At 44.4% G+C, this 22,657-nt stretch overlaps 2 protein-coding genes and 1 long non-coding RNA gene across 3 annotated transcripts; all 3 read left to right on the top strand.

The window, feature by feature from the left end:
* Window positions 1-4,403: 4,403 nt before the first annotated feature.
* Window positions 4,404-5,024, top strand: LOC114800720 (uncharacterized). Its single transcript, XR_003751428.1, has 3 exons — window positions 4,404-4,687; window positions 4,792-4,837; window positions 4,918-5,024. It is a non-coding gene; the product is annotated as an uncharacterized LOC114800720 (long non-coding RNA).
* Window positions 5,025-5,392: 368 nt separating this feature from the next.
* Window positions 5,393-16,140, top strand: ros1 (c-ros oncogene 1, receptor tyrosine kinase). Its single transcript, XM_028986750.1, has 23 exons — window positions 5,393-5,489; window positions 5,577-5,784; window positions 6,889-6,965; window positions 7,050-7,178; window positions 7,275-7,459; window positions 7,797-7,894; window positions 7,969-8,477; window positions 9,691-9,894; window positions 10,583-10,690; window positions 10,780-10,949; window positions 11,076-11,267; window positions 11,351-11,451; window positions 11,519-11,724; window positions 12,477-12,661; window positions 12,735-12,897; window positions 13,004-13,247; window positions 13,356-13,515; window positions 14,134-14,198; window positions 14,267-14,396; window positions 14,486-14,583; window positions 15,368-15,571; window positions 15,655-15,789; window positions 15,881-16,140. Exons 1-23 carry the CDS (start codon window positions 5,465-5,467, stop codon window positions 16,071-16,073), a joined length of 3,789 nt encoding a protein of 1,262 aa, XP_028842583.1. The 5' UTR covers window positions 5,393-5,464; the 3' UTR covers window positions 16,074-16,140.
* Window positions 16,141-16,521: 381 nt separating this feature from the next.
* rtraf (RNA transcription, translation and transport factor) lies at window positions 16,522-22,571 on the top strand. The gene is made up of 8 exons (XM_028998425.1): window positions 16,522-16,681; window positions 16,787-16,911; window positions 17,006-17,105; window positions 20,712-20,792; window positions 21,048-21,136; window positions 21,213-21,281; window positions 21,389-21,437; window positions 22,262-22,571. Exons 1-8 carry the CDS (start codon window positions 16,534-16,536, stop codon window positions 22,414-22,416), a joined length of 816 nt encoding a protein of 271 aa, XP_028854258.1. The 5' UTR covers window positions 16,522-16,533; the 3' UTR covers window positions 22,417-22,571.
* Window positions 22,572-22,657: the final 86 nt, after the last annotated feature.

Genomic DNA, 22,657 nt, shown 5'->3' with positions numbered 1-22,657 from the left:
ACATTTCACTGTGTGCATCGTGTGCTGTGCTGCTGTGTATCACATGTGACAATCATTTCACTTTATTTATTATTGTCACTACTGATTGTAAGTCTCTCTGTATGAGAGCGTCTAATAAATCTAACATTAAAATGACAGAATTTAATCATGCTGCCATCTGGAGGGCTTATCTGATGGTCTTATTTGATGCATAGCTTTATAAATGTGTATTATTTACGTTGGCTCTTACTCTCAGAATGACCTCGGAGTCTGGAGAAGATGGTTTAAGGAGTATTTACGTATTATGTATGTGTACCTAAACATTTTAAACAATTTTGTTATTGTCACGTAATAATAAAAACTTTAGGTTCGGTTTTCATTTACTCGAGACATAAATCACACGTCTGATTGAAGGTGTTTTTGGTGTCCAAATGCCAGAGACGGGCAAAGAGATTCCGTTTTATCATGTCCCAAAAATAATTCGTCCCGAGCCCCTCAAATCCTCTGCACTCGAAATAAACCCGCTCAGCAATCTTCGCATTGTTGCGGGAGGCAGGACGGCCCTGGTTGTCAGGGTTCACCAGCTTTCTCGGCCTCTTTACTCCCCAAAGTTTTTCCCCGACGTCCCCTCTGGGTTTGTGCGGCGCAGGTATAGCTAAAGCTCCGAAGTGGAATCGTTAATGGGACCTGGATTCATTTTCCACAGTTTGTTTTTGAGCCGGCAGCGTAATGTTCTTTAGTACTGCGTGGCTTTCGGTTCCAGGTTTGATTTTTCATGAACGCCTGTTACGGTGAAGTTTGCACAGTTCAGAAGATTCCCCGACACACTATGACACGACCTTCCCATTGCATCCATGACCTCAGAGGCTCTTGAAAATCCATTGCTAAATCCTCCCCCCCCAGTATGGAATGACTGCTATGTTTCGGATGTGTTAGGGGGTTAAGTAAATCCCTTCACTGTCCACAGGACCCCAGACTGGATGGCGCTCTTCTGCCGCATTGTTGATAGGATGGGCACATTATCAGCTGTACGCTGCGGACTTCCATGACCACAGACCACCACCGAAATAGGACCCTGCGTTGTCTAATATATTCACGCCATCGGCTGTTGTGAGTCTTTCAAGGTGGCCCTCGGTTCAGTCCTCATCGTGCAAGTTGGGTTGAGGTCGTGTGGTATTTGAGGCTTGGCCGAAAAGCAACTTGGCCAAAGTCAGTGGAAATTATACAGTGTGTGCTATTTATAAAGTGCTATTAAAAGGTCGGTCGTTCACTTCACGTATGATAAATTCACAAACAAGTGCACACAGCTCATTGTTCCGTCCCGAATGGGAAACGCCACTCCGTAGGGAAGGGCCTCGGTGGGTTATGGTATGGACTAGTCCTTGCTTGACTCTCAGTTTCATTTGCCCCTGGCTGAGCTCTAATATGGAAAGTCTATTCTTTCATAATAGGCCGGTAATTGAGGCACAAAGTCGTGGCAGTTCACAGAAAGCATGGTTCGGTTTGACACGAAGCGGTCATGTGATAGCTGCCAACAGTGTGCATTAAATGTTCTTATATACATAATTAAAGCATCAGAATGTCAAGATATAACAGATTTTATTGTTTTCTTGCGTTTCACTGAGCTATTCAGTGAAATGAGCAAGATAACCAGAGTGTACTACTGCTGTGTACCTGAAGAGGCGGTGGTGAGACACTGTACCCTCTGTCCCTCACGAGAGGACAAAGAAGAATATGATTATATTTTCTTTATTTTTATTTATGCATGGCATTTAGCACACACCCTTATCCAGAGCGCCTTACAATCAGTAGTGACAGGGACAGTCCCCCTGGAGACACTGGTTAAGTGTCTTGCTCAGGGACACAATGGTAGTAAGTGGCGTTTGAACCTGCGAGTTTGTGCTCCTCCTGTTACTCACTGCTACCACCCCTAGAGGCAGTGGTGGCCTAGCGGTTAAGGAAGGCCTTAACCGCATCCCGATCCACCAATGTTCCAATGAGCAAAGCACCGTCCCCACACACTGGGTGATGGTTAAAATCATACGACACATTTCGTTGGGTCGCCGTATCACCGTTGTTTCACAATGACTTTCATGTTCCTCACCTGTGTCACGTTTCTCCTCGCTCTTCCATTTTTCACCTTTCCATTCGGCCAAAATCTGTTTCTGTGTTATAAGAGATGCTCTTGTGTTGCCCATATCACACATTTTCTGCTGTCAGCCCACTGTGAAATCCTACATTTTTTAAAAACACTTTTTAAACATGTTATCTTACTAGAAAGAAGGAGCGGTCACAACCTACAGAAGAAGCAAACCAGCTGTAGCGCCTCCATTGTGAAGTAGGTCTGTAACTGAACTGAAGGTGTGGTTGAAGATATGTATGGTCGCTGATTAAAATTTGTGGAGGGTGTTGCATTCATTTCAAGTGACGGGCCCACACAACATTAATTCATAAGAAAGAAGAAAGAAAGTGAAGTGTTTGTCACACGTGATTCACAGCAGCACAACACACAGTGCACACAGTGAAATTTGTCCTCTGCATTTAACCCATCACCCTGAGCGAGCAGTGGGCAGCCATGACAAGCGCCCAGGGAGCAGTGTGTGGCACCTCAGTGGTACCTTGGCAGATCGGGATTCGAACCAGCAACCTTCTGATTACGGGGCCGCTTCCTTATCCACTAGGCCACCACTGCCCCCATAAACAAGTGGACGGATGATGTGAGGCATTTATCGTGGTCAGAGAACATGGTCAGGTGCAGTGAACAGTGCGGCGTGTTAATACCAGCACCGCAGGGCAGCTGCATTTACTGTACACCAATTACATATAAATGCATTTTACACCTGCCCACTCCCACAATGCTCCTGTTTTTACATCCTGCAAATGTCGATGACATGGTTTGTCTCCACCTTGTGGCCATGCAAAGTACCAGTTACCAGTCGAAGGTTTCAGAACCTAGAAGAAATGGCAACAGAAAGCAGAAACAGATGTTTAATGAAAGGACTGCTGGAAAAAACAAGCCAAATGTTATAATTTTGGCTTCTCTCAGCCACCTTGGAGATGGTGACTGTAATTAAGGAAGCAAAAGTGTTTCCGAAATTTCTGTATTAGGTAAAAATGGTCTGTCATAGTGTCCATGGTCCAAAAGAAGCCACCACTGGTGTAGTGCCCCTGCTGGCTGACTTCAGTACACTTTTAGCTCCGCCCACCCAATTGTGTTTCAGCGAAAACGTAGCATATTTCAGTGTCGGTTAAATGTCTGAATTGTCTTTCCGTTGTCTAATATAAAATTATTTTTTTCTACTATTTTATAATAGAGAAGGTGTGGTCACACTTGGGAATTAAGTGATTGGGCATTGCAGGCCAGATATGCAAACGAAGGAAGAGTGCCGGATATCATGCTGATAGTCAGCTAGATGTCAGCCAGACATCTCTAGTTTGCCTAAAGTTAGCACAGAATGCAACTGCACGTTTTCTCCCTGAGCTCACTGGCTCCCTGTCTGTTTTAGAGTCCATTTTAAAGTTCTTTTATTTGGTTTTAAATCGCTGAACGTCACGGCTCCAGCCTATTTGTCAGACCTTCTCCGTTCTTACACTCCACCACGTTCTCTCAGGTCTTCAGACCAGGGCTTGCTGTCTGTTCCTCAGTCACATTCCAAGCACCAAAGCGACAGGGCCTTTGCAGTGGCCGCCCCACATCTATGGAACGACCTGCCAATCAGGGTCAGACAGGCGCCGTCAATCACTGTGTATAAATCTCTTTTAAAAACTAACTTTTACACCCTGGCTTTTAACCCAGTGTGACGTGGTTCTTGTACTGTCTTCTTATGCAGTGTTTTATGTGGCTTCTTATGCAGTCCTTTCTTAACTCTTTTAATATGTTGTCTTAAATATTTTCTGTTTTATTAAACCCCTTGTTTAATTCAAATTGCTGCACGTTTCTCTTATTTTATTTTATTCTTAATAACTTTTTGTCCATGTCTGTCCACTTCCTGGTAATTTAACTTTTAACTATTTTGATGTATAGCTCTTTGGTCAGCTCCTTTTTGTGTTAAAGTGCTTTATAAATAAATATGGTATGGTATAGTATGGTAGTTGTACCTCATTTCTACAGATAGACAATGGAACCATGGCATCCATGTTTTGTTTTGTTTTTTACAGTCAGTGACTTGAAGAAAGGAATTAAAGAGTTGTGCAGTTTAGACTATTTGTATTGGACCAAAATTTGTTGGTATAAATTACATCTTATTTTAAAAAAAATAATTTTTTAAAAATTAAAATTTAACCTGTAGACAAACACAGGCACATTCATGCTCATTCACACACACACCACCGTAAAGATAAGAACTTCCTTGGTGTCTCAGTTACAGAGTCCACAGTTCATTTTGTCCACAGTTATGACAATACACATTTCCAAGTAAGCCTGAGAGATTAATTGATTCATGTTTGCTCCGTATTTTATTTATTTCTCTCCAGTAACAGAGCAGCCGACCGGTGCTATCGAGAGACAGTGAGCAGTGTCATTGTCATGTGAAAGCTTGCTTTTCTGGCTGTGGAGGATCTAAATACGGGGCGGGAAATGGATGGAGCTTGGAAAAGAAGGTTCCGGGTGGCTTGGATTAATGTCATGTCTCTGGCTATACTGTTTTTCTCCCAAAGTGCATCTCTTTCATTGGTTTATCAGGCACATCAGCTTGATAAAATCTATTCGGTGAGTAGAACAGTCTCATATAACTTTATGATATAAACAGTGATTTTCTCTACGTTTTCTCTGTACAGTTTTAAGACACAACATATTAATTCTACCATTTTTAGATGAATGGAAATAGCAACAGTAATGGCAGTGGGACAAAATACTCAGGTTAGTGGACATTGTGCAAGACAGCCAGACTAACTTCATAACATCCATCCTTCCTCATCGGTAATTCGATTTGATTGCAGAACTTCAGTTAACAGCTCCTTATGCTACAGAAATTGGCAGTCACAGTATCATCCTCTCATGGGGGCCCTTAAACCAGTCTGATGCCACCTATATCCCTCAATGGACCGGTCCCAGTCTCTCAGAAGACTGGACTTATGGTGAGGTACTGAAATGTCACGTTTTAAGTGTTTTATACGTGCAGACATGCGATTATGAAAGATTATGAAAAGGCCTTAGACTCCGTGAGCACCCGAACATCTCCAGTCTCGGGTAGATATTCCTTCATTTGATACAGTATTGGTGTTTGTTCTATGCATGAGGTCATTGTCATCCTGGATGAAACCACGCCCATTAATGAACGCAGATCTTAAATCATCGGGTATCTGTTGTAATCATGTGTACATCATATTTTCAGATTTTTTTTTTGTCTTCTTCTTTGTTTCATCTCATGTTTAGAATGTCTCAGGACCTCCAGTTACAGTGAGGAACCTGTATCCATATTCTTGGTACAAGTTCCGAGTCTGGGCTGTGGTGTCACAACAGTATGTTCTCTCTCCTGAGAGCCCCATGTATCAAACAGAGCCATTTGGAGGTATTTTCTTTCCCCTACAACAACAGTTGTCCTTATTTGCCTTCGTTTCTCATCCAATGGAACCCCCCCTGTTCACCTCTGTCCTAGTTCCGTCCAGCCCTCCTGTAATACAAAGTGTCGGCAGCATGTCTAGTGAGAGCGTGGAGGTTACCTGGTCACCTCCAGAACGCCCAGGAGGACCCGTTGTGGGCTACAACCTCAATCTTACCAGCCAGAGTCACAGCATGAGCATGACAGTGGGGCAGAGCGATGTCTCCGCCACCTTTTTCCCCACCATCCCGAACACAACGTACAGGTACCGACCAGGCTACACGCGACACAGCCGAAATGGCAACGTTTCTATGTGAAAGTGTTTTTTTTTTTTTTTTTGTCATTGTGATACACGGTGACAAAATGTGTCCTCAGCATTTAACCCATTAGCCTTAGTGTGCTGTGCAGTGTGTGTAGACATTACCTTGATCGAGGGGACCTCAGTGGAACCTTGGCGGTTCGGAATTTGAACCCACAACCCTTCAGTTAAGAGTCCACTTCCTTACCTGCTAGGCCACCACTGCCTCCATGGATTGTCAGCGGGTTGAAGGACGCAGGAGGGTTGCAATTGCGTTTCGCTGTGGCACTGATGAAAGGGGACAAGACACAAGCAAAACACAAAAACATTTTAAAATGTGCTAATTGTACATGTTCCCATGTCCCATAGAGTAAATCACTAAGTAAATCTCATTTCCCACCTCCGTTGCCACCATGGGGCCCCTTCACATTTATGTCTGCCCTCTCATATATGCCTGTCTAGAACCGGCCCCCTGGCCAGCTCAAGGAAGAGTCCTGGTGGTTTTGAACTTTGTATACTTCCGGATGATGGAGGCCAGCGCACTCATTGGGACCTTCAAAGCAGCAGAAACTATTCTGTAGCGTTCCCCAGATTTGTGTCTGGAGACAATCCTGTCTCGGGGGTCTACAGACAATTCCTTTGACTTCATGCTTGGTTTGTGCTCTGACATGAACTGACCTTACCGTATATAGACAGGTGTGTGTCCTTCCAAATCACGTCCAACCAGCTGTTTTTTTCCACAGTTGGACTCCACAATTTAAGGATGATCAGAGCTCAATTTTGAGCTTCGTGGCAAATGTACATGTGTTTTCCTCTCATTTTTTTTTTTTTTTTTTACTAAATTTGCTAAAACCTCAAGTAAACTAGTTTCGCTTTGTCATTATGGGGTGTTGTAGAATTCTTAGGAAAAAAATTAAATGAATCCATTTAGTAAAAAAGTGCACTGTATATACAAACCCGCATTGCTTCCTATTGTGGAAGGACACCCATAGGGAACATGAAGCACCTTAAAAGACATAATAAAAAGCACTTTCTTACAACTCTGTCACTCTTGCGTGTCTATTTTTAAAGCCTGTCCATAGCGGCCGTGAACAAGGTGGGCCAGGGTCCAGCTGCACTGACCACCATCACAACAGCAGGAAGGCATGGTCCGTAGAGATTAATAATTGACACTTCACAAACCACCTCTGACCAAGCGCTAACCAACACAAGGCCACAACGTTCTGTCATAGACCATGGTGGCGCCCGGTGGCTCTTTTTATCCACGATGAATTCGCTGAGAAGGAAGAAGGTTGATGAAGCCGAATTTCTCTCGGAAGCTGACTGCCTCCCCGGTGGCCTCATCGACTCGAACATCACCGGTCTGTCCCTTACCCATTCACCCGGAACCTTCTAACACAGCACTGCGTTCTGCATTCTGTTTCTACGCTAACGTGACTGTTTGTGTGTTGCTGCAGGCGTTGCTCTATTCCAAAGCGCCAACCAGGTGTACTTTTCCGAGGGGAAGAATGTCTGGATAAAAGGGGCAGGGAATCTGTCTGACCAGTCGGACCTCAGGCTTTTTCGCTCCTCAGCAGAGGAGGTCTCAGCACTGTCTGTGGACTGGCTGTACAGGAAGTTGTACTTTGTCTCCGCTGGGAAGGTACTATCGATGTCTAAGGGTTAAGAATATGCCATGCGGTGCGTGTCAGCGTGTTGAAGATGTGTGTGGTAGGTATGGAGGTGGTAGACTAGAGTGGGTGACACACTCACCTTTAAACCGGAAGATCACAGGTTCATGCCCCTCCCCCACCACACACACACACACACACCCCTATTTCAAAAGCCACAATTGGACTGATAGTCAGAATGTACGTGCTTTCAGTGCTGCTGGACAGCAAATATGTAGCGTAGCTTAGCATGGTGACGCAATCAATTACATTCATGACATGATCATAAATTTCGGTTGTTGAATGTGTCTTTAAATCACATGGGTGCAGGTGTACAACTGCATGTGGGACAACTGTTCAGATCCAGTGGATATTGGGGTCTCCCTCACCAGCAGCCCTTTAAGGATTTTAGCAGATCCGTACAACGGGTAAGAACTTGCGTAGACAGTGACTGTTTGTGTATGCAAAATTTATCTGCCTTTTTTTTTTTTTTTTATATCAGGTGGCTTTTCTTGTGTTTGCCTGATGGAGTATACCGCACCATTCTGCCAGAGCGCTCGGAACAACCTCGCAATGTGAGCCTTGTGTTGAGGAGCAACTCGGTGCGTGACTTTGAGGTCAGCTTTCCCAACAAGAAGCTGGTCCTCTTCCTGGAGGAGAGCGGGACTCTTGCGGCCGTTTCTCTGGACGGTTCATCTGTCGACAGTCTGCGCTCGGACGTAACTGTGAAGCCGGTCCGGGGTTTGGCATACGAGGATGGGGACGTCGTGCTGACCAATGGGAAAGCGGTCTTCCACCAGGTCCGACAGGGTGACATCGTCAGCTTCAACGAGTACCCGGTGGAATGTGACTTGTCCACTCACACACAGTGGGGTTTTGACAACCTGCACTTCTCCAGCCGTTCATCTCAGACATACCCAGTGCCCCGGATACCCAGAGAGCTCTCGGTGCTCTTTGGTTCAGAAAGTGCACGTCTCAGGTGGAAGGAGCCTGATCTGAGGACAGCAATGAGTGAGTACCAATGATTCTTCAAAGGCCACCTGGAGAATTTAAAGGTACCAGGACATTTTTGATCTGCCTTAGTCCCCTGATACTGTATCTGGAGTCTCTTTCCAAAATTCAGCCGTGGTGCAGAATTACAGCCACTTTGATCCAGTCCCACAGTGAGATTTCCTCAGGACACGCCGTTTCACCGTCTGTAGCTTTAAATTCTACTCAGGAGGAGAGAGGCAGGATGAGGAGGAGAGCAGTGAGGGAAATGACGTCAGCATTTTTCCATGAAAAAAAAAAAAAAAGTCATTTTTACATCCAATCACCGAGCAACTGCAATGCTTCACACGTTTAGAAGCAATGACTGTCGGTGGAGATCATGTCTTAGGGAAGGGGTGGGAAATTCCGGGAAGAAAAAGCATGAAAAACGGGAGGTAACTTTTCCTTTATGACGTCATAAGGGGACAAATTCCAGATTCAACGCTCTCTGAACGATGAAGCAGAACCCGCCAAAGCACTCTTTACACCTATCGTTAGGGGCAGTGGTGGCCTAGCAGGTAAGGAAGCGGCCCCATAGTCAGAAGGTTGCTGGTTTGAATCTCTGAACTGCAGTGGTTCGACTGAGCAAAGCGCCGTCCCCACACACTGCTCCCCAGGCGCCTGTCATGGCTGCCCACTGTTCACCAAGGGTGATGGTCAAATACAGAGGACACTTTTCGTTGTGTCACCATGTGCTGTGCTGCAGTGTTTCACAATGACAATCACTTCACTTCACTTCATTTCTAGCCACTAGAAGTATTACTTTTAAATAATCTCACAAAGTGGAATTTATAAGTCAGGGGACTCCATAGGGACAGTATTTCACCGGAAAGCAGGAAAAAAGAATGAAGCAACCAGTTTCTAATAATTTGACTGTGCCTGTGTTTCCCTACATGTTTACCATGTAAATTCTGGCAGGAGTTTTAAATTCAGCCTTTTTGTTGTTAAGAGAACTAAAACTAATACTTACTAGACCCTAAAGTAATTTAATAGTGTGCCCTGAAGAGAAAAATAAAATGCATTTGCACGTAAGATTTTACTGAAATTAACAGGGCCACACTGCAAACTAGCTATAACTGAAGTAAAATTGATTAACTGAAATTTTGGATTAAAAGTATTGATAGCACTATTAAACATTTGCTCAAATGCTTATTTCTGTGCCAGTGTATGAACAGTTTGACTTTCTGTATGTCAGGTCCGTCTGCATGGCAGAACTGGACTTACACAGTGGTAGTGTTTGCGCACAGCACTGTGGCTCAGACCAAGAGTAAAATTCCAGCCACAGAGGCCATGGTGACTGGTCTACAGAGTTCAAGTTTCTACACACTGACTGTGTGGGCGGAGTCACCTGGGGGGCGATCTGCTGCCGTTGTTTTAAAAGGATCAACACTCCCGACTGGTCAGTGGCAAAAAATTATATATATACACACACACACACACATACAGTACAGGCCAAAAGTTTGGACATTCAATGTGTTTTCTTTATTTTCATGACCATTTCCATAGAAATTTCCATGCCTTCAGATTCTCACTGAAGGCATCAAAACTATGAATGAACACATGTGGAGTTATGTACTTAACCCAAAAAAAGGTGAAATAAGTGAAAACATGTTTTATATTCTAGTTTCTTTGCTCTGATTACTGCTTTGCACACTCTTGCCATTCCCTCGATGAGCTTCAAGAGGTCGTCACCTGAAATGCATTTCCAACAGTCTTGAAGGAGTTCCCAGAGGTGTTTAGCACTTGTTGACCCCTTTGCCTTCACTCTGCGCTCCAGCTCACCCCAAACCATCTTGACTGGGTTCAGGTCCGGTGACTGTGGAGGCCAGGTCTCCACTTTTTGTTAAGTACATAACTGCACATGTGTTCCTTCATAGTTTTGATACATTTAGTGAGAATCTACCAACGTAAATGGTCATGACAATAAAGAAAACACATTGAATGAAAAAGTGTGTCCAAACTTTTACTGTACTCCGTGTGTGTGTGTGTATATATTGTTTTATATAATTTAAAAAATGTTTTCTTCATAATTGTGTTGTTGAACATTTTGTTTAGTCTTAATTGTACAATTATCCTGATCATTCCAGTCAGTGACACTCCATATATAGTTGGTGCCAGCAACAATAACCTCTGGAAACAAGAACTGGATAGTTTTGATTTTCAGCTGTTATTTCACAACGTCACAGCAGTCCGAGGTAATTTAGGTGCTTTAATCTGAATATATTTAGTTATGTAACTGCAATAGCAGATGCATTATAATTCCTTTAAACGTTTTGTCTGGCAGATATGGACTGGTATGACAGCACATTGTACTGGACCAACCATACTGGACATGTTAACCTGATGAAACTGGAAAACCTGGATCCAATTTCAGTACCAGTAGCTACAAATGCTGAATCTGTGGCCTTCGACTGGCTGGGAGGACAGTTGTACTGGACATGTAATTACACTCAGGTAATGTGAATTTATTTAAAATCAAGGAATATAGACATTTCTGGTGTGTAGAAAATAGAGGAAACTCACATTTTAGGAGTCATTTAGAACATCTGTGAGCAAAGCTTCTAAAGAAAATCTCCACAGGTGTGCAGAGGATTCCCATCTTCCACGGAGTTGGAAGTGGTCATCCAGAGTGAGAAGGTCATCACGAGTCTGGTCATTGACTCCTTACGTGCCGTTATCTACTGGAGCACAAAGCACTCCGTGGAAAGTTCCAGGCTCAATGGAGAGAATCACGTTGCCTTGCAAGAATTAAGCATCTTTTCTGGGAAAAAGGTACCAACACGACCACCTACAAATGTGGTACACATGTTAAAACATTCTGCGCCTTTCATTGTGATGTATTTCTCACTTTTCAGGTGGCTGGAATGGCCATTGACCTTAACAAACATTTCCTCTACTGGCTCGTACAAGATGGCTCCGCTTTACATTTATACAGGGCAAATGTTCTCAATAAGAGGTCAGTCCTGACTGTCGCTGCCACCCATTTGTAATTTAAAACACTTAAAGTGGGTCTTTTTTTTTAGTTGGCAGATCAATAAGACGACCAGATGGAGTTCTTCAGAAGTATCATATCACCAGACGGCGTACTACGGTGGACGCCTCGTCTGGCTGGATGGTGGACAGAAGCTCAGAGTCCAAGAACTGAGCCAGACTAAGAGCGTTCTCGTGTCTCATGACAGAACACTGAGAGCCTTCGCTCTTCTGCAGGGTGCAATAAAACCGCTGCCAGGTCAGATCTTTCAAATCTATAAATCATAAGCGTAAGTGACATTTTGCCAGCTTTACAGAAGTGAGAAAATCATCACATTTTGATCTAACTTTGTGTGTTTTAAACCATATCTTGTAGAATGACATTTAAGTTTCATAAATAGTCAGGAGCATGTTTCAGTATTCAGTGTGTTCTATGTCCAGCAGCAGGAGCTGATCTAGAACTATCATTTAATATGTACTGTATATCTCAGTCTCACCCCCCCCATTTATATGGTTTTCACCCATCAGTATATATTACGGTGGCCAAGAAGTGTAAAGCATATTAATATTTCATATAACAAATTTACAAATTGCGAAACACCAATTTTTCCAATCACCAAAACCCATTAACAAGCAGCGAATCCAAAGAGAATTGACCGGAAGTGCATGTTGTGTCAATCAAACAGTAATACAGTGACACGGACGACTTTGATGTGCTGCTTCTAAATTTATTTTGGTGATTAGTTAAGGATTAGTATCAAAATTTTTAAAAATTGTTTATGAAATGTTAATTTGATTTGCACTTGTTGCCCATCATAAATACTGTATATACTAAAGAGCATCACAAAGGTTCTCATTGATATTTTATCTATATATATCTATAGTATTCACGTTTCATTAAATTTTTTATGTTTTTCCTCAGTCAGAGCTTACACAGGGGTAGTGTAAAGTAAATTAAATGTATGTATTAGTTTGTGTCTTAGTAATGGTGTTTGGTTTTTATGGACCTAGAGGGGTTCGATTCTCCACCTGCTGTGATCCCTGAGGCAGTGGCAATGACGTCCATCCATCTGGAGGGGGATGTTGCTATTTTCCAAGTGACATGGAAGCCCGTCACCAACGTTGATTTTGGCTCTGTGTTCTACTGCGTAGTGTCCAAAGTTCTGGACTTTCGAAAAGGAGAGCCAAAAAAAAAGGTAAGATCTCTGCCTTCCTACAGTATCTTGTGAACTGCATTGTGGGAAAATTACGCTCTGGTTTAATCTACAGGGGCATTCCGCCAGTCCCTGTCCACCGCTTCATACGTTAAACGAGCCATTTCTGGAGGTGAGGGGATTTCCTCCAAATACCAAGTTCACTTTCTCCATCACTCCATACACCTACTGGGGAAAAGGTGCCACAACTGTTAAAGTTCTCCAGTCACCTGATACAAGTAAGGCCTCCACAGCTAAAACAGCAAGTTTGCACAGCCTAAGAATGGAATGGAGCGATTCTGTGCAAAGAAAGAAACGATTTCCTTCGCTTCTTCTATCCTTGAGGTACCAGCACTATTATAGGGATTGTCGCTGGTGTGCTGAGTGTTGCGTTTTTCACTGTCATGCTCGCTATATTTGGTAAGTCTGAACGTCTACAGCACATAACGTGGTGCACGGCCGATCGAGCCAATTTGATTCTGTGTTCAAAGTTTGGTACAGACAGAAAAAGAAAGAAGCCGAGTCCCACGGCGGTTCCCAGACGTGCCTGCCCGGCCCGGATGAAGAGCTGGAGGAGATACGGGGACTGGTGGGACTGGCCAATGCTTGCTACGCCATCAGGTACAAGTAATCACAGTGCGAATACTGTTATCAAATGAAATGACATATTAATGATCAGTTATTTTGTGTTCTTCAGTACTTTCCCTGTCCGAAGTGAGAAACTCCCAGTTTTCCCACGACATTGTCTAAAACTGCACAAACTGCTGGGCAGTGGTGCCTTCGGGGAGGTCTATGAGGGCATCGCTGTTGGAGTAACGTCTGTGGAAGTGATGACGGAGAAAAGGGTTGCTGTCAAGGTACGTCTTTTTTACGCAAAGAAAGGCAAAACATGAAGCAATTTGAATTTTATGTTTGAAGACTTTAATGTCATTGCAATGATCATACATCAATGTTGTGGTCCTGCCCACTACCCCTCAGTGGAAAATGTCGCAAAAGAAAATTTTTTGCGACTTTTTTTTTTTTTTTGCGACTCTTCTCCGTCTTGGCCCCTTGGTGGTGGAATGAACTCCCCCTCGAGGTCAGAACAACTCAGTCACTGAGCACCTTCAAACGACAGCTCAAGACCTTCCTCTTTAGAGAATATTTAGATTAACGTTCTTATTGTCAAACTTGTGTACAGAATCTACAACAGAGTGAATAAAATAGATGTATTCATAGTTGGGGTCCTAGTGAACCGGAATTGATCTCTTCATCGATGGTAACATGAAAGCACGTTGTAAGTCGCTCTGGATAAGGGCGTCTGCCAAATGCCGTAAATGTAAATGTAATGAAATGTAAATGTCGTAATCAAGAATAGAAAAGTAAAAGGTAGTACAACAATAAAAAAGGTATTTAAAAAAGGCAAAAAAATTTGTAATAAATACAAATCTGTGCTAAAACAAGTAGATCTGTTATATTCATGTGTATATTGTCAGACCCTGAAGAAGGGCGCAACAGATAACGAGAAGATGGACTTTCTGAAAGAAGCTCACCTGATGAGGTACGTCTCACGTGGACCTCGTGTTGGTGTTCAGAATGCAGTGTGTGCTCAGGTGTGTGCATGTTCAGTCAGTTCGATCACCCCAACATTCTTCGCCTGCTCGGCGTGTGCTTGGAGAACGAACCTCAGTATCTCATCCTGGAACTGATGGAGGGAGGAGACCTTCGCTCCTACCTCAGGGGAGCCCGCCCATCTGCAGTTGAGTGTCCTTTTTAAAAAAAATGCTACACGTCATGTTCACACGAGGCTTCTTTTGCAAATTTTCTCATTGGCATAATCATTCTTAGACCCATGGCGCTCTACTTGATCTGGCTGACCTCCTCAACATTAGTTTGGACGTTGCAAGAGGTTGTGCCTGCTTAGAAAAGATGCATTTTGTACACAGGTAAGAAAAACAGAAGAGGAAATATTTCTCTTTAAAAGTGTAATTATAAAAGTCTAAAATAAAGGCATCCACAAAATGAACAGAAACGTACGGTAATGTATCCCAGGGAATAAAAAAAAAAACCCTCTGAACCAAATAACTACAATAACTGGGGCGATCCGCAAAGGTGCCACTGAGGCTCCATTAAGCAAAGCACCGTCCCCACACGCTGGGCGCCTGTCATGCCCACTGCTCACCAAGGGTGACGGTTGTGTTGCAGTGTTTCACAATGACAATCACTTCCATTTCACTTTCTTTTGTCACAGGTTTGAACCCCACTACTACTCTGTCCCTGATGAAGAGACCTAATTCTGAGAGACTGCAGGGTGACAGAACCTGTACCCAGAGATTAATTGCTGATGCTTAAGAGTGTCAAATAAATATAATAAAATAGAATTAAATAATATTAACTTTTGGACATGCACCATTGCATAAACCCAAAATGTGTCTAGATATTAAAAACTTGCCTTTAGCAGAGTAAAGTAGGCTGTCGCTGTAGACAGACCGAAGTACACAGGCGTACGTGAAACCGAGTAGAGTGAAAGTGTAGCACAGCAGACGGTGACATAGCGAAAAGTGTCCTCTGCTTTTAAACATCACCCTTGGTGGCCAGTGGGCAGCCATGACAGGCACCCGGGGAGCAGCATGTGGGGACGGTGCTTTGCTCAGTGGCCACCACTCCCCCCCCAAAAAATATGGAGCTGCCTTAAGGATTTGCGTGTCATTTGAGTGTTTTGATACCCAGGGATCTTGCAGCCAGAAACTGTTTAGTTTCTGTCCGCGGCTACGCTGACCCGGACCGTGCCGTCAAAATTGGAGACTTTGGCCTGGCTCGGGACATCTACAAGAATGACTACTACAGAAAAAGGGGCGAGGGCCTGCTTCCCGTCCGCTGGATGTCGCCCGAGAGCCTCACCGACGGGGTTTTCAACAAACAGTCTGATGTCTGGTGAGTCTGTCACTTCTGCTCACGGCTATTTAGCGTGTTTCACCAAAACCGGCAGCACTGAGCGGAGGGAAATATGGCAACAGGGCATTTGGAGTTTTCCTGTGGGAAGTGTTCACTCTGGGAAAACAGCCATATCCTGCCTACTCCAACCTGGAAATTCTACACGTTTTAAACTCTGGGAGACGACTTCTTCCGCCAGCAGACTGTCCTCAAAGCGTGTAAGCTCTTTAGTCTGCTTTTATTACTTTAGTTCTACGTCCTGATGATGGCTTGGCTTGTTGTAATTATTGCCGATGTCTGATCCAACAGATACAAGTTGATGTTGGATTGCTGGGCAAGGGTTCCATATGAAAGGCCAAGTTTCCGCTGCCTCCAGGAGAAACTAACAGAGCTGAGAGAGTCTGTCAGCCGGCTCCAAGGAGAAGATGATGGAGCAAAAGGCCAAGTCAATTACGGCTTTCAAGCAGATGGTGTGTGCCAAGCGGCTCTAGTGGGCTTGTAGGGTCATATGCATTAAAATGAGCTTCCACGTGCCTTTCTGTGTCTTCCAGACGACGTGACGTGTTGTGCCGTGGACGAGGATGAGGGCCCAGGGCTCGGCCTGACACACATGCTCAGTGCAGAAGGGCTCAACTACCTGATGTTTAACGGTGAAGTTCACTCGAAGGAGAGCCTGGACGGACAGCAGAGTCCTGAATGAAAGCCCACAGCAAAGTCTGACTAGTTTTCAGATCCCTCTAAAAATGATGCCCCTTGTTTGTATATTATGTATAAATTAAGTATAAATTATGAAGTTTAAACAAAAAAAAGTCATCTCGTGTCCTGGGTTCTATTTAATTCACTTTATTAAGGTTCTTGGAATTCAAAATAAAAAAAAATGTATTAATTTGTCTAGTAAGACTGAAGAAAATGACCTTTTAATCCAGCCATGGACGACGACTCCCGGCGTGTGGCGCCGTCTGATGACGTCACGTCGGCGCGACGCTCTCATTTCCGAGCGGGCAGGTCGGAGTCGGCCGGCTTATATCCAGTCGAACTGTTCCGCGACGATGTTCAAGAGGAAGCTGACGGCGCTGGAATACCACAACGCGTCGAGCTTCGACTGCAAAGGTGCGAGGTTCTCCGTGACAAAACCTTCCCGTTCGGTGTTGACGTTAAAAAAAAAAAAACACCTGCCGCGTAGCTTTATAAACGTGGCGTTCTGTCTCTCGGCAGACGAGACGGAATTCAGGAACTTCATCGTGTGGCTCGAGGACCAGAAGATCAGACACTACAAAATCGAAGATCGGGGCGACCTCAGGAACATCCCGAGCTCCGACTGGCCGCGGTGTTTCGAGAACGTAAGTGTTACGTGAGCGGCCGGCGTTGGCCGCGCATTCTAATAGCCCTGCGCCTGTCGGGGCCGAACGCTGGCCGTCCTCTCTCCGTTTCCAGTACCTGCGGGACGTCGGCTGCCCCTTCGGCGCCCAGGAGAGGCCGGAAGCTGTCGACTGGCTGCTCGGACTCGCGGTGCGTTTCGAGTACGGGGATAATGGTGAGATTTGGCTTTTAAAAACCTGCAGTCTCAGCCGGAACCACTAGGGGCCGCTCGTTGACTTGTAAAGTTGACTTGTCATTTCAGCTATATACAAAGTCAAAGTGAAGTGATTGTCACATGTGATACACAGCAGCACAGCACACGGTGCACACAGTGAAATGTGTCCTCTGAATTTAACCCATCACCCTGAGTGAGCAGTGGGAAGCCATGACAGGCGCTTTGCTCAATGGCACCTCAGTGGCACCTTGGCGGATCGGGATTCGAACCGGCAACCTTCGTCACGGCAACCTTCTGATTACGGGGCCGCTTCCACCACTGCACAGCACAGGCCAAATGTTTGGACATTTGTTTGGACGTTTACATTGGTAGATTCTTACTGGGTTATGTACTTAACAAAAAAAAGTGAAATAAGTGAAAACATGTTTTATATTCTAGTTTCTTTGCTCTGATTACTGCTTTGCACACTCTTGGCATTCTCTCAATGAGCTTCAAGAGGTCGTCACCTGAAATGCTTCTCCAACAGTCTTGGAAGGTCTTGTTGGTCCAGCTCACCCCAAACCATCTGGATTGGGTTCAGGTCCGGTGACTGTGGAGGTCAGGTCTCCACTTTTTGTTAAGTACATAACTCCACATGTGTTCATTCATAGTTTTGATGCCTTCAGTGAGAATCTACCAATGGAAATGGTCATGAAAATGAAGAAAACACATTGACTGAGAAGGTGTGTCCAGACTTTTGGCCTGGACTGTACGTGTGCATCGTGAAATGAAATAACGTTTCACCCGAACCTGGTGCTGCACGTAACATTTAAACAGTTAAACGAGGTTACACACTGACATAAAGTGCACGTGTGCGACCCAGACAAACTGGGCTACATAAAGTGCAAACAGCGGACACAGGCAGTACAAGGGTTACATTTAACAAAAACACGTAGACAACAATGAGACCGAGATCGCTGAACAGGTGAAATTAATGATAAATGTGCAAAGTAAACTTGTGCAAATATTGCTGTTCAGAATGGAACGGTGCATTAATAGATATTACAGCTGGATAATATTACTCAATATAACAGAGGTTGTGTGTGTGTCAGACCAGAGTGGAAAGTTCAGGTTTCTGATGACCTGTGGAAAGAAGCTGTTGCACAGTCTGGCAGCGAGGGTCCTGATGCTTCGGTACCTTTTTCCGGATGATAAGAGGGTGAGGAGTGCACGTGAGGGACGTGTAGAATCCTTCACGATACTGGTGGATTTCCTTATGGAAGGAAGAGGGACTCCGATGATCTTTTCAGCTGCCCTCACTATCCGCTGTAGGGTCCTGCGGCCTGATATGGCGCAGTTCCCAAACCAGACGCTGATGCAGCTGGTCAGAAAGCTCTCAATGGTCCCTCTGTAGAAGGGGGTGGGAGATGGGCTTTCCTCGGCCTCCGCAGGAAGTTTGTGGTATTTGTCAGACGCCCTCGTCCAGAGCGACTTACAACAGTCGCTTTCACGTTACCATCAGCGAAGTAATCGGTTCTAGTTCACTAGGACTCAAACCATGAAATACAATCATTTTATTCGTTTAATTTTTTTCTTGCATAAGTCAGACTGAGAAAAGTTACAAGCAAAAGCAGTGAAGCTAATTAAATCTTCCCAACAATAACTCTGAAACAGTTCAGGAAGGGAACAAGTAATATTGATTTAAGAGGGTGTTTCATGTGAAGAATGAAAAACCGACTACATAAAGTGCAAACACAGGCGGTGCAAGAATAACACGTGCAGGATCAAATAAACCATGTGTACAACGAGGAAGACAGACAGCACTGAAAAAAACGTGTCATTGTGTCACATGGAAATGTAATAATTATGATAAACGCTTTGAGTGAATCAATATAAATTTTGGTTTCGACGGGTTGTGTTTGTTGCCTTGGACTTTGGTGTATGTGCAGAGACGGCCCTGCAGATGTCAAATGCTGATCGCTCTGCGAGAGGTTGTCAAGAGTTCCTCCGTGTTCATCTAGAGAGGAACCTCTCCTGGTCCCGGGCTCTGCCCAGCAGCATCTCTACTTCCTGCTGAAAGCGAAGCGATTGTCATTGTGAAACACTGCAGCACAGTACGCACGAGGAAATGTGTGCTCTGCTTTTAACCATCACCCTTGGTGAGCAGTGGGCAGCCATGACAGGTGCCCGGGGAGCAGCGTGTTGGGACGGTGCTTTGCTCGGTGGCACCTTGGCGGATCGGGTTTGAAACCGGCAACCACCAAGACCACCCACCTTCTATAGAGGGACAGTTGAGAGCATTCGAACCAGCTGCATCACCGTCTGGTTTTGGGAACTGCGCCGTATGAAGACCCTACAGCAGATGGGGCAGCTGAGAAGATCGTCGCCGTCTCTCTTCCCTCCATAACGGATATTTACAACACGCGCTGCATCCGGGAAACCATCGGCATCGTGAAGGACTCTACACAGCCCTCGCGTGCACTCTTCACCCTCCTGCCATCCGGAAAAATGTACCAAAGCGTTTGGACTAGGGCTGCAACTATCGAATATTTTTGTAGTCGATTATTCTGTCATTTTCTTTTCTCTTTTTTCCCTCATCGATTAATCGGACAAAAACAAAGTAAACAGGGCGGAGCAGTCACGACGGCAATAGACCTCACTGGCGCCATCTTGGATAAATCTACATGCTAATTAATCTAGATTTGTCCATCTGTTGCTTTATAACTACCTTATGTATAGGGAAGGCATGTTTTGAGATGTAACTTATCAATGTGTGTGTGTGTGTGTGTGTGTGCTCGCGGATCTTTGTATTTGCTCTCTTGCTACTTATCATGCCTCGTCACTATCGACTCATAACACAGGCTACAATAATTACAAATAATGTAATGTAATAATTAGAAGCGCTAATGTTCATATCAGTTAATCATAAAAATCCGATACCTTGTATAAGCGCCGAGTCCGCTTGGAGAACTGCAGTTCACGTGAGGGATGTTTTCGGTTCAGGTGCTGTAGCATTGACCGCGTACTTTTATGGTAGGACAGGTCCGTTTCACAGTGTATACACCGCACTACGTTGTCCACCTTACGCAGCGTAAAATGGTCCCACACTTTAGACATTTTTGCCTTTTACGCACACCGTTGCGCTGAGAACACGTCTCTGTTACATTTCTACTACAGCAGCGTTCGCACATCGTTCATGACCTTCATGACTCGTTTCAGCGCTGTCTGTGTCGGTACTGTATCGTCACTCTTGTTATTCTTGCACTGCTTGTCTTGCCGTCTCCCATGTTTCCACTTTTTTATTTGAATGTACATCACTGTGGTCAGCTCCTTTGTTGTGTTAAAGTGCTTCATAATTAAATGTGGTATGGTTTGTCACACACGTGCACTTTATCAGTACATAACTTTGTAGCACCAGGTTCCAGCGAAACGTTTCGTTTCACTACGTACTGTCTTAACGCGTATGTAGCTGAAATGGCAGTAAAGCTCAATTTCCGTTTTAACTTTTCTCTTAAATTAAAACACTACATTTGTATGATTCGTGTTTATTTGTTGCATTTTAGTGAGAAATTTACATACGATGTGGTGCTGACACCTTTTCTTGTTCTTCTCCCTCCCCTGATGCAGTGGAGAAATACAGGAACTGCTCTCCATCCGTGGCCACCAGCGACCCTCAGAAGGCCGCCGACCCGCTGGTTAATTTGGACAGTGAGTGTTTACTCTCCTGTCCTCCCCCTCCGGCTTCCCACCTTCCTCCCCTCCCTGGTTCCTGGGCTTTTCCGCTGGAAGAGGAACTCGGCCGGCGGACGCGGGGGACAGTGGGGAAATTAGTTTACTGACCCACTGCTTGGGCCTTGACCTTTCTGCTCGTGAGAGCGTCCTGTGTCCCATAGGACGTATGAAAACAAGATCATTATCAAAAGTTTGAACCTTGATATATTTCTTTTTGTCCCTTTTCCCCAGGCAATAATCCAGACTTTAAGGCCGGTGTCATGGCGCTGGCCAATCTGCTTAAAATCCAGCGACATGATGACTACCTGGTGATGCTTAAGGTGAGAAGTCGGCGTCTGACTGTTAATGGAAAACCAGTTTATTGTGGCCGGATTCTTACTGCTACGTTGCCTGCAGGCTATACGAATTCTCATTCAGGAGCGCTTAACACCGGAGGCGATAGCAAAAGCGCATCAATCTAAAGAGGTCTGTCCAGCTACTACACGTTTCCAGTCATGGGATTCATAGTTCAGCTCATCTGCATGTGCGTTTAGAATTTTAACACCGTCCATTTTGTGTTTGATGTTTTGTAGGGTTTACCAGTGTCCTTGGACAAGCATGTTTTAGGCTTTGACACCGGAGGTGAGTAGGATCACAGGACTTTTGTGAATATGTATTGTAACAATGAAACATCGTATAAAACATGCTGTGAGGATTAAGAGTTTGTGATAAAAATGAATTGCAATACAATAATTGTGTGTGTGTGTATGTGTGTGTGTGTATGTATATATATATTTAAATTACCAATAAACTTGATGTCATATGACCCTCTTCCTATTGAAAAAACAAAAGTTGGATCCAAGACGGCCGACTTCAAAATGGCCACTATGGTCACCACCCATCTTGAAAAGTTTGCCCCCTCACATATACTAATGTGCCACAAACAGGACGTTAATATAGAATATAATATAGAATGGGACGTGATGAGGGAAGCCACTCTTGGTTTTTTGAGGCAGAAATACACTTGCTGTTAACTACGTACGTACAGCCGCGGTCCGTATCCTCCGTTCCAGCCGTAGATTTTTGTGCACGTGCTCAAAAATGGAACAGAATGGATATAATACCTGCGTAATTGTATAGGGGCAGTGTTACGAGATCTGCATTCAACAGATCACGTCCTTTTCGGGGGTTTAAGATCGTTCATTTGGTTTGTGGCCTCGATACTGACTCCTGGTGGTAAGGAGTACACACTACAGATTACAGAGCACCATACGGAGTTGTGACCTTCTCTCACTGAAGCCTTACGTCTGTCCAGATATACATGCAATATTGTTTAGTCAATTTTGTTTTCTTTTTTCATAAATCATTAATAACTTCTATTGAATTAACATTTAACATGCCTGCTGCTCCTTGTTAAAAAAGTAAAATCTATAGTCCCCTTCGGTGTGCCGTGTTTTTCCTTGCAGATGCGACGCTCAACGAAGCTGCAAAGATCTTGCGTTTGCTGCACATTGAGGAACTCCGTGAGCTGCAGACCAGGATCAACGAAGCCATCGTAGCAGTCCAGGCCATTATTGCTGACCCGAAGACTGACCACCGTCTGGGGAAGGTGGGCAGATGACCAACCTGCCTCCTCATCTGTCTGCATGAAAAAAAATGTCCCTCCCCAAATTGGGAACCATTAATAAGGCCATGCACTTTCTTTTGTTTCCTTTATTAATGACAAACTGGCTGAAGGGGATTTATTTTCCATTAAAAATGTTTTTTCTCCTCTTACTTTCTTAAAATATGAAGTCATGTGTTTAAAAAAAAAAAAATACAAAAATCCTTGATTTGTTGACATGAGCTAGGCATTCGTGTTT

The sequence above is a fragment of the Denticeps clupeoides genome, chromosome 1 (genome assembly GCF_900700375.1).
Source record: "Denticeps clupeoides chromosome 1, fDenClu1.1, whole genome shotgun sequence".
Lineage (NCBI taxonomy): Eukaryota > Metazoa > Chordata > Actinopteri > Clupeiformes > Denticipitidae > Denticeps > Denticeps clupeoides.
Note: the sequence above shows the minus strand (reverse complement) of the source record. Positions and strands in the feature narration are given on the sequence as shown.

What these genes read in the sequence shown, in the direction of transcription:
- ros1 (XM_028986750.1), top strand. Translation starts at nt 5,465, where the DNA reads ATGTATCAAACAGAGCCATTTGGAG. An exon ending in ACTTTGTCTCCGCTGGGAAG is followed by an intron (nt 7,460 to 7,796) that starts GTACTATCGATG and finishes ACATGGGTGCAG; the next exon opens with GTGTACAACTGCATGTGGGA. An exon ending in AACAAACAGTCTGATGTCTG is followed by an intron (nt 15,572 to 15,654) that starts GTGAGTCTGTCA and finishes ATATGGCAACAG; the next exon opens with GGCATTTGGAGTTTTCCTGT.
- rtraf (XM_028998425.1), top strand. Translation starts at nt 16,534, where the DNA reads ATGACGTCACGTCGGCGCGACGCTCTCATTTCCGAGCGGGCAGGTCGG. An exon ending in GTCGAGCTTCGACTGCAAAG is followed by an intron (nt 16,682 to 16,786) that starts GTGCGAGGTTCT and finishes GTCTCTCGGCAG; the next exon opens with ACGAGACGGAATTCAGGAAC. An exon ending in AAGCGCATCAATCTAAAGAG is followed by an intron (nt 21,282 to 21,388) that starts GTCTGTCCAGCT and finishes GATGTTTTGTAG; the next exon opens with GGTTTACCAGTGTCCTTGGA.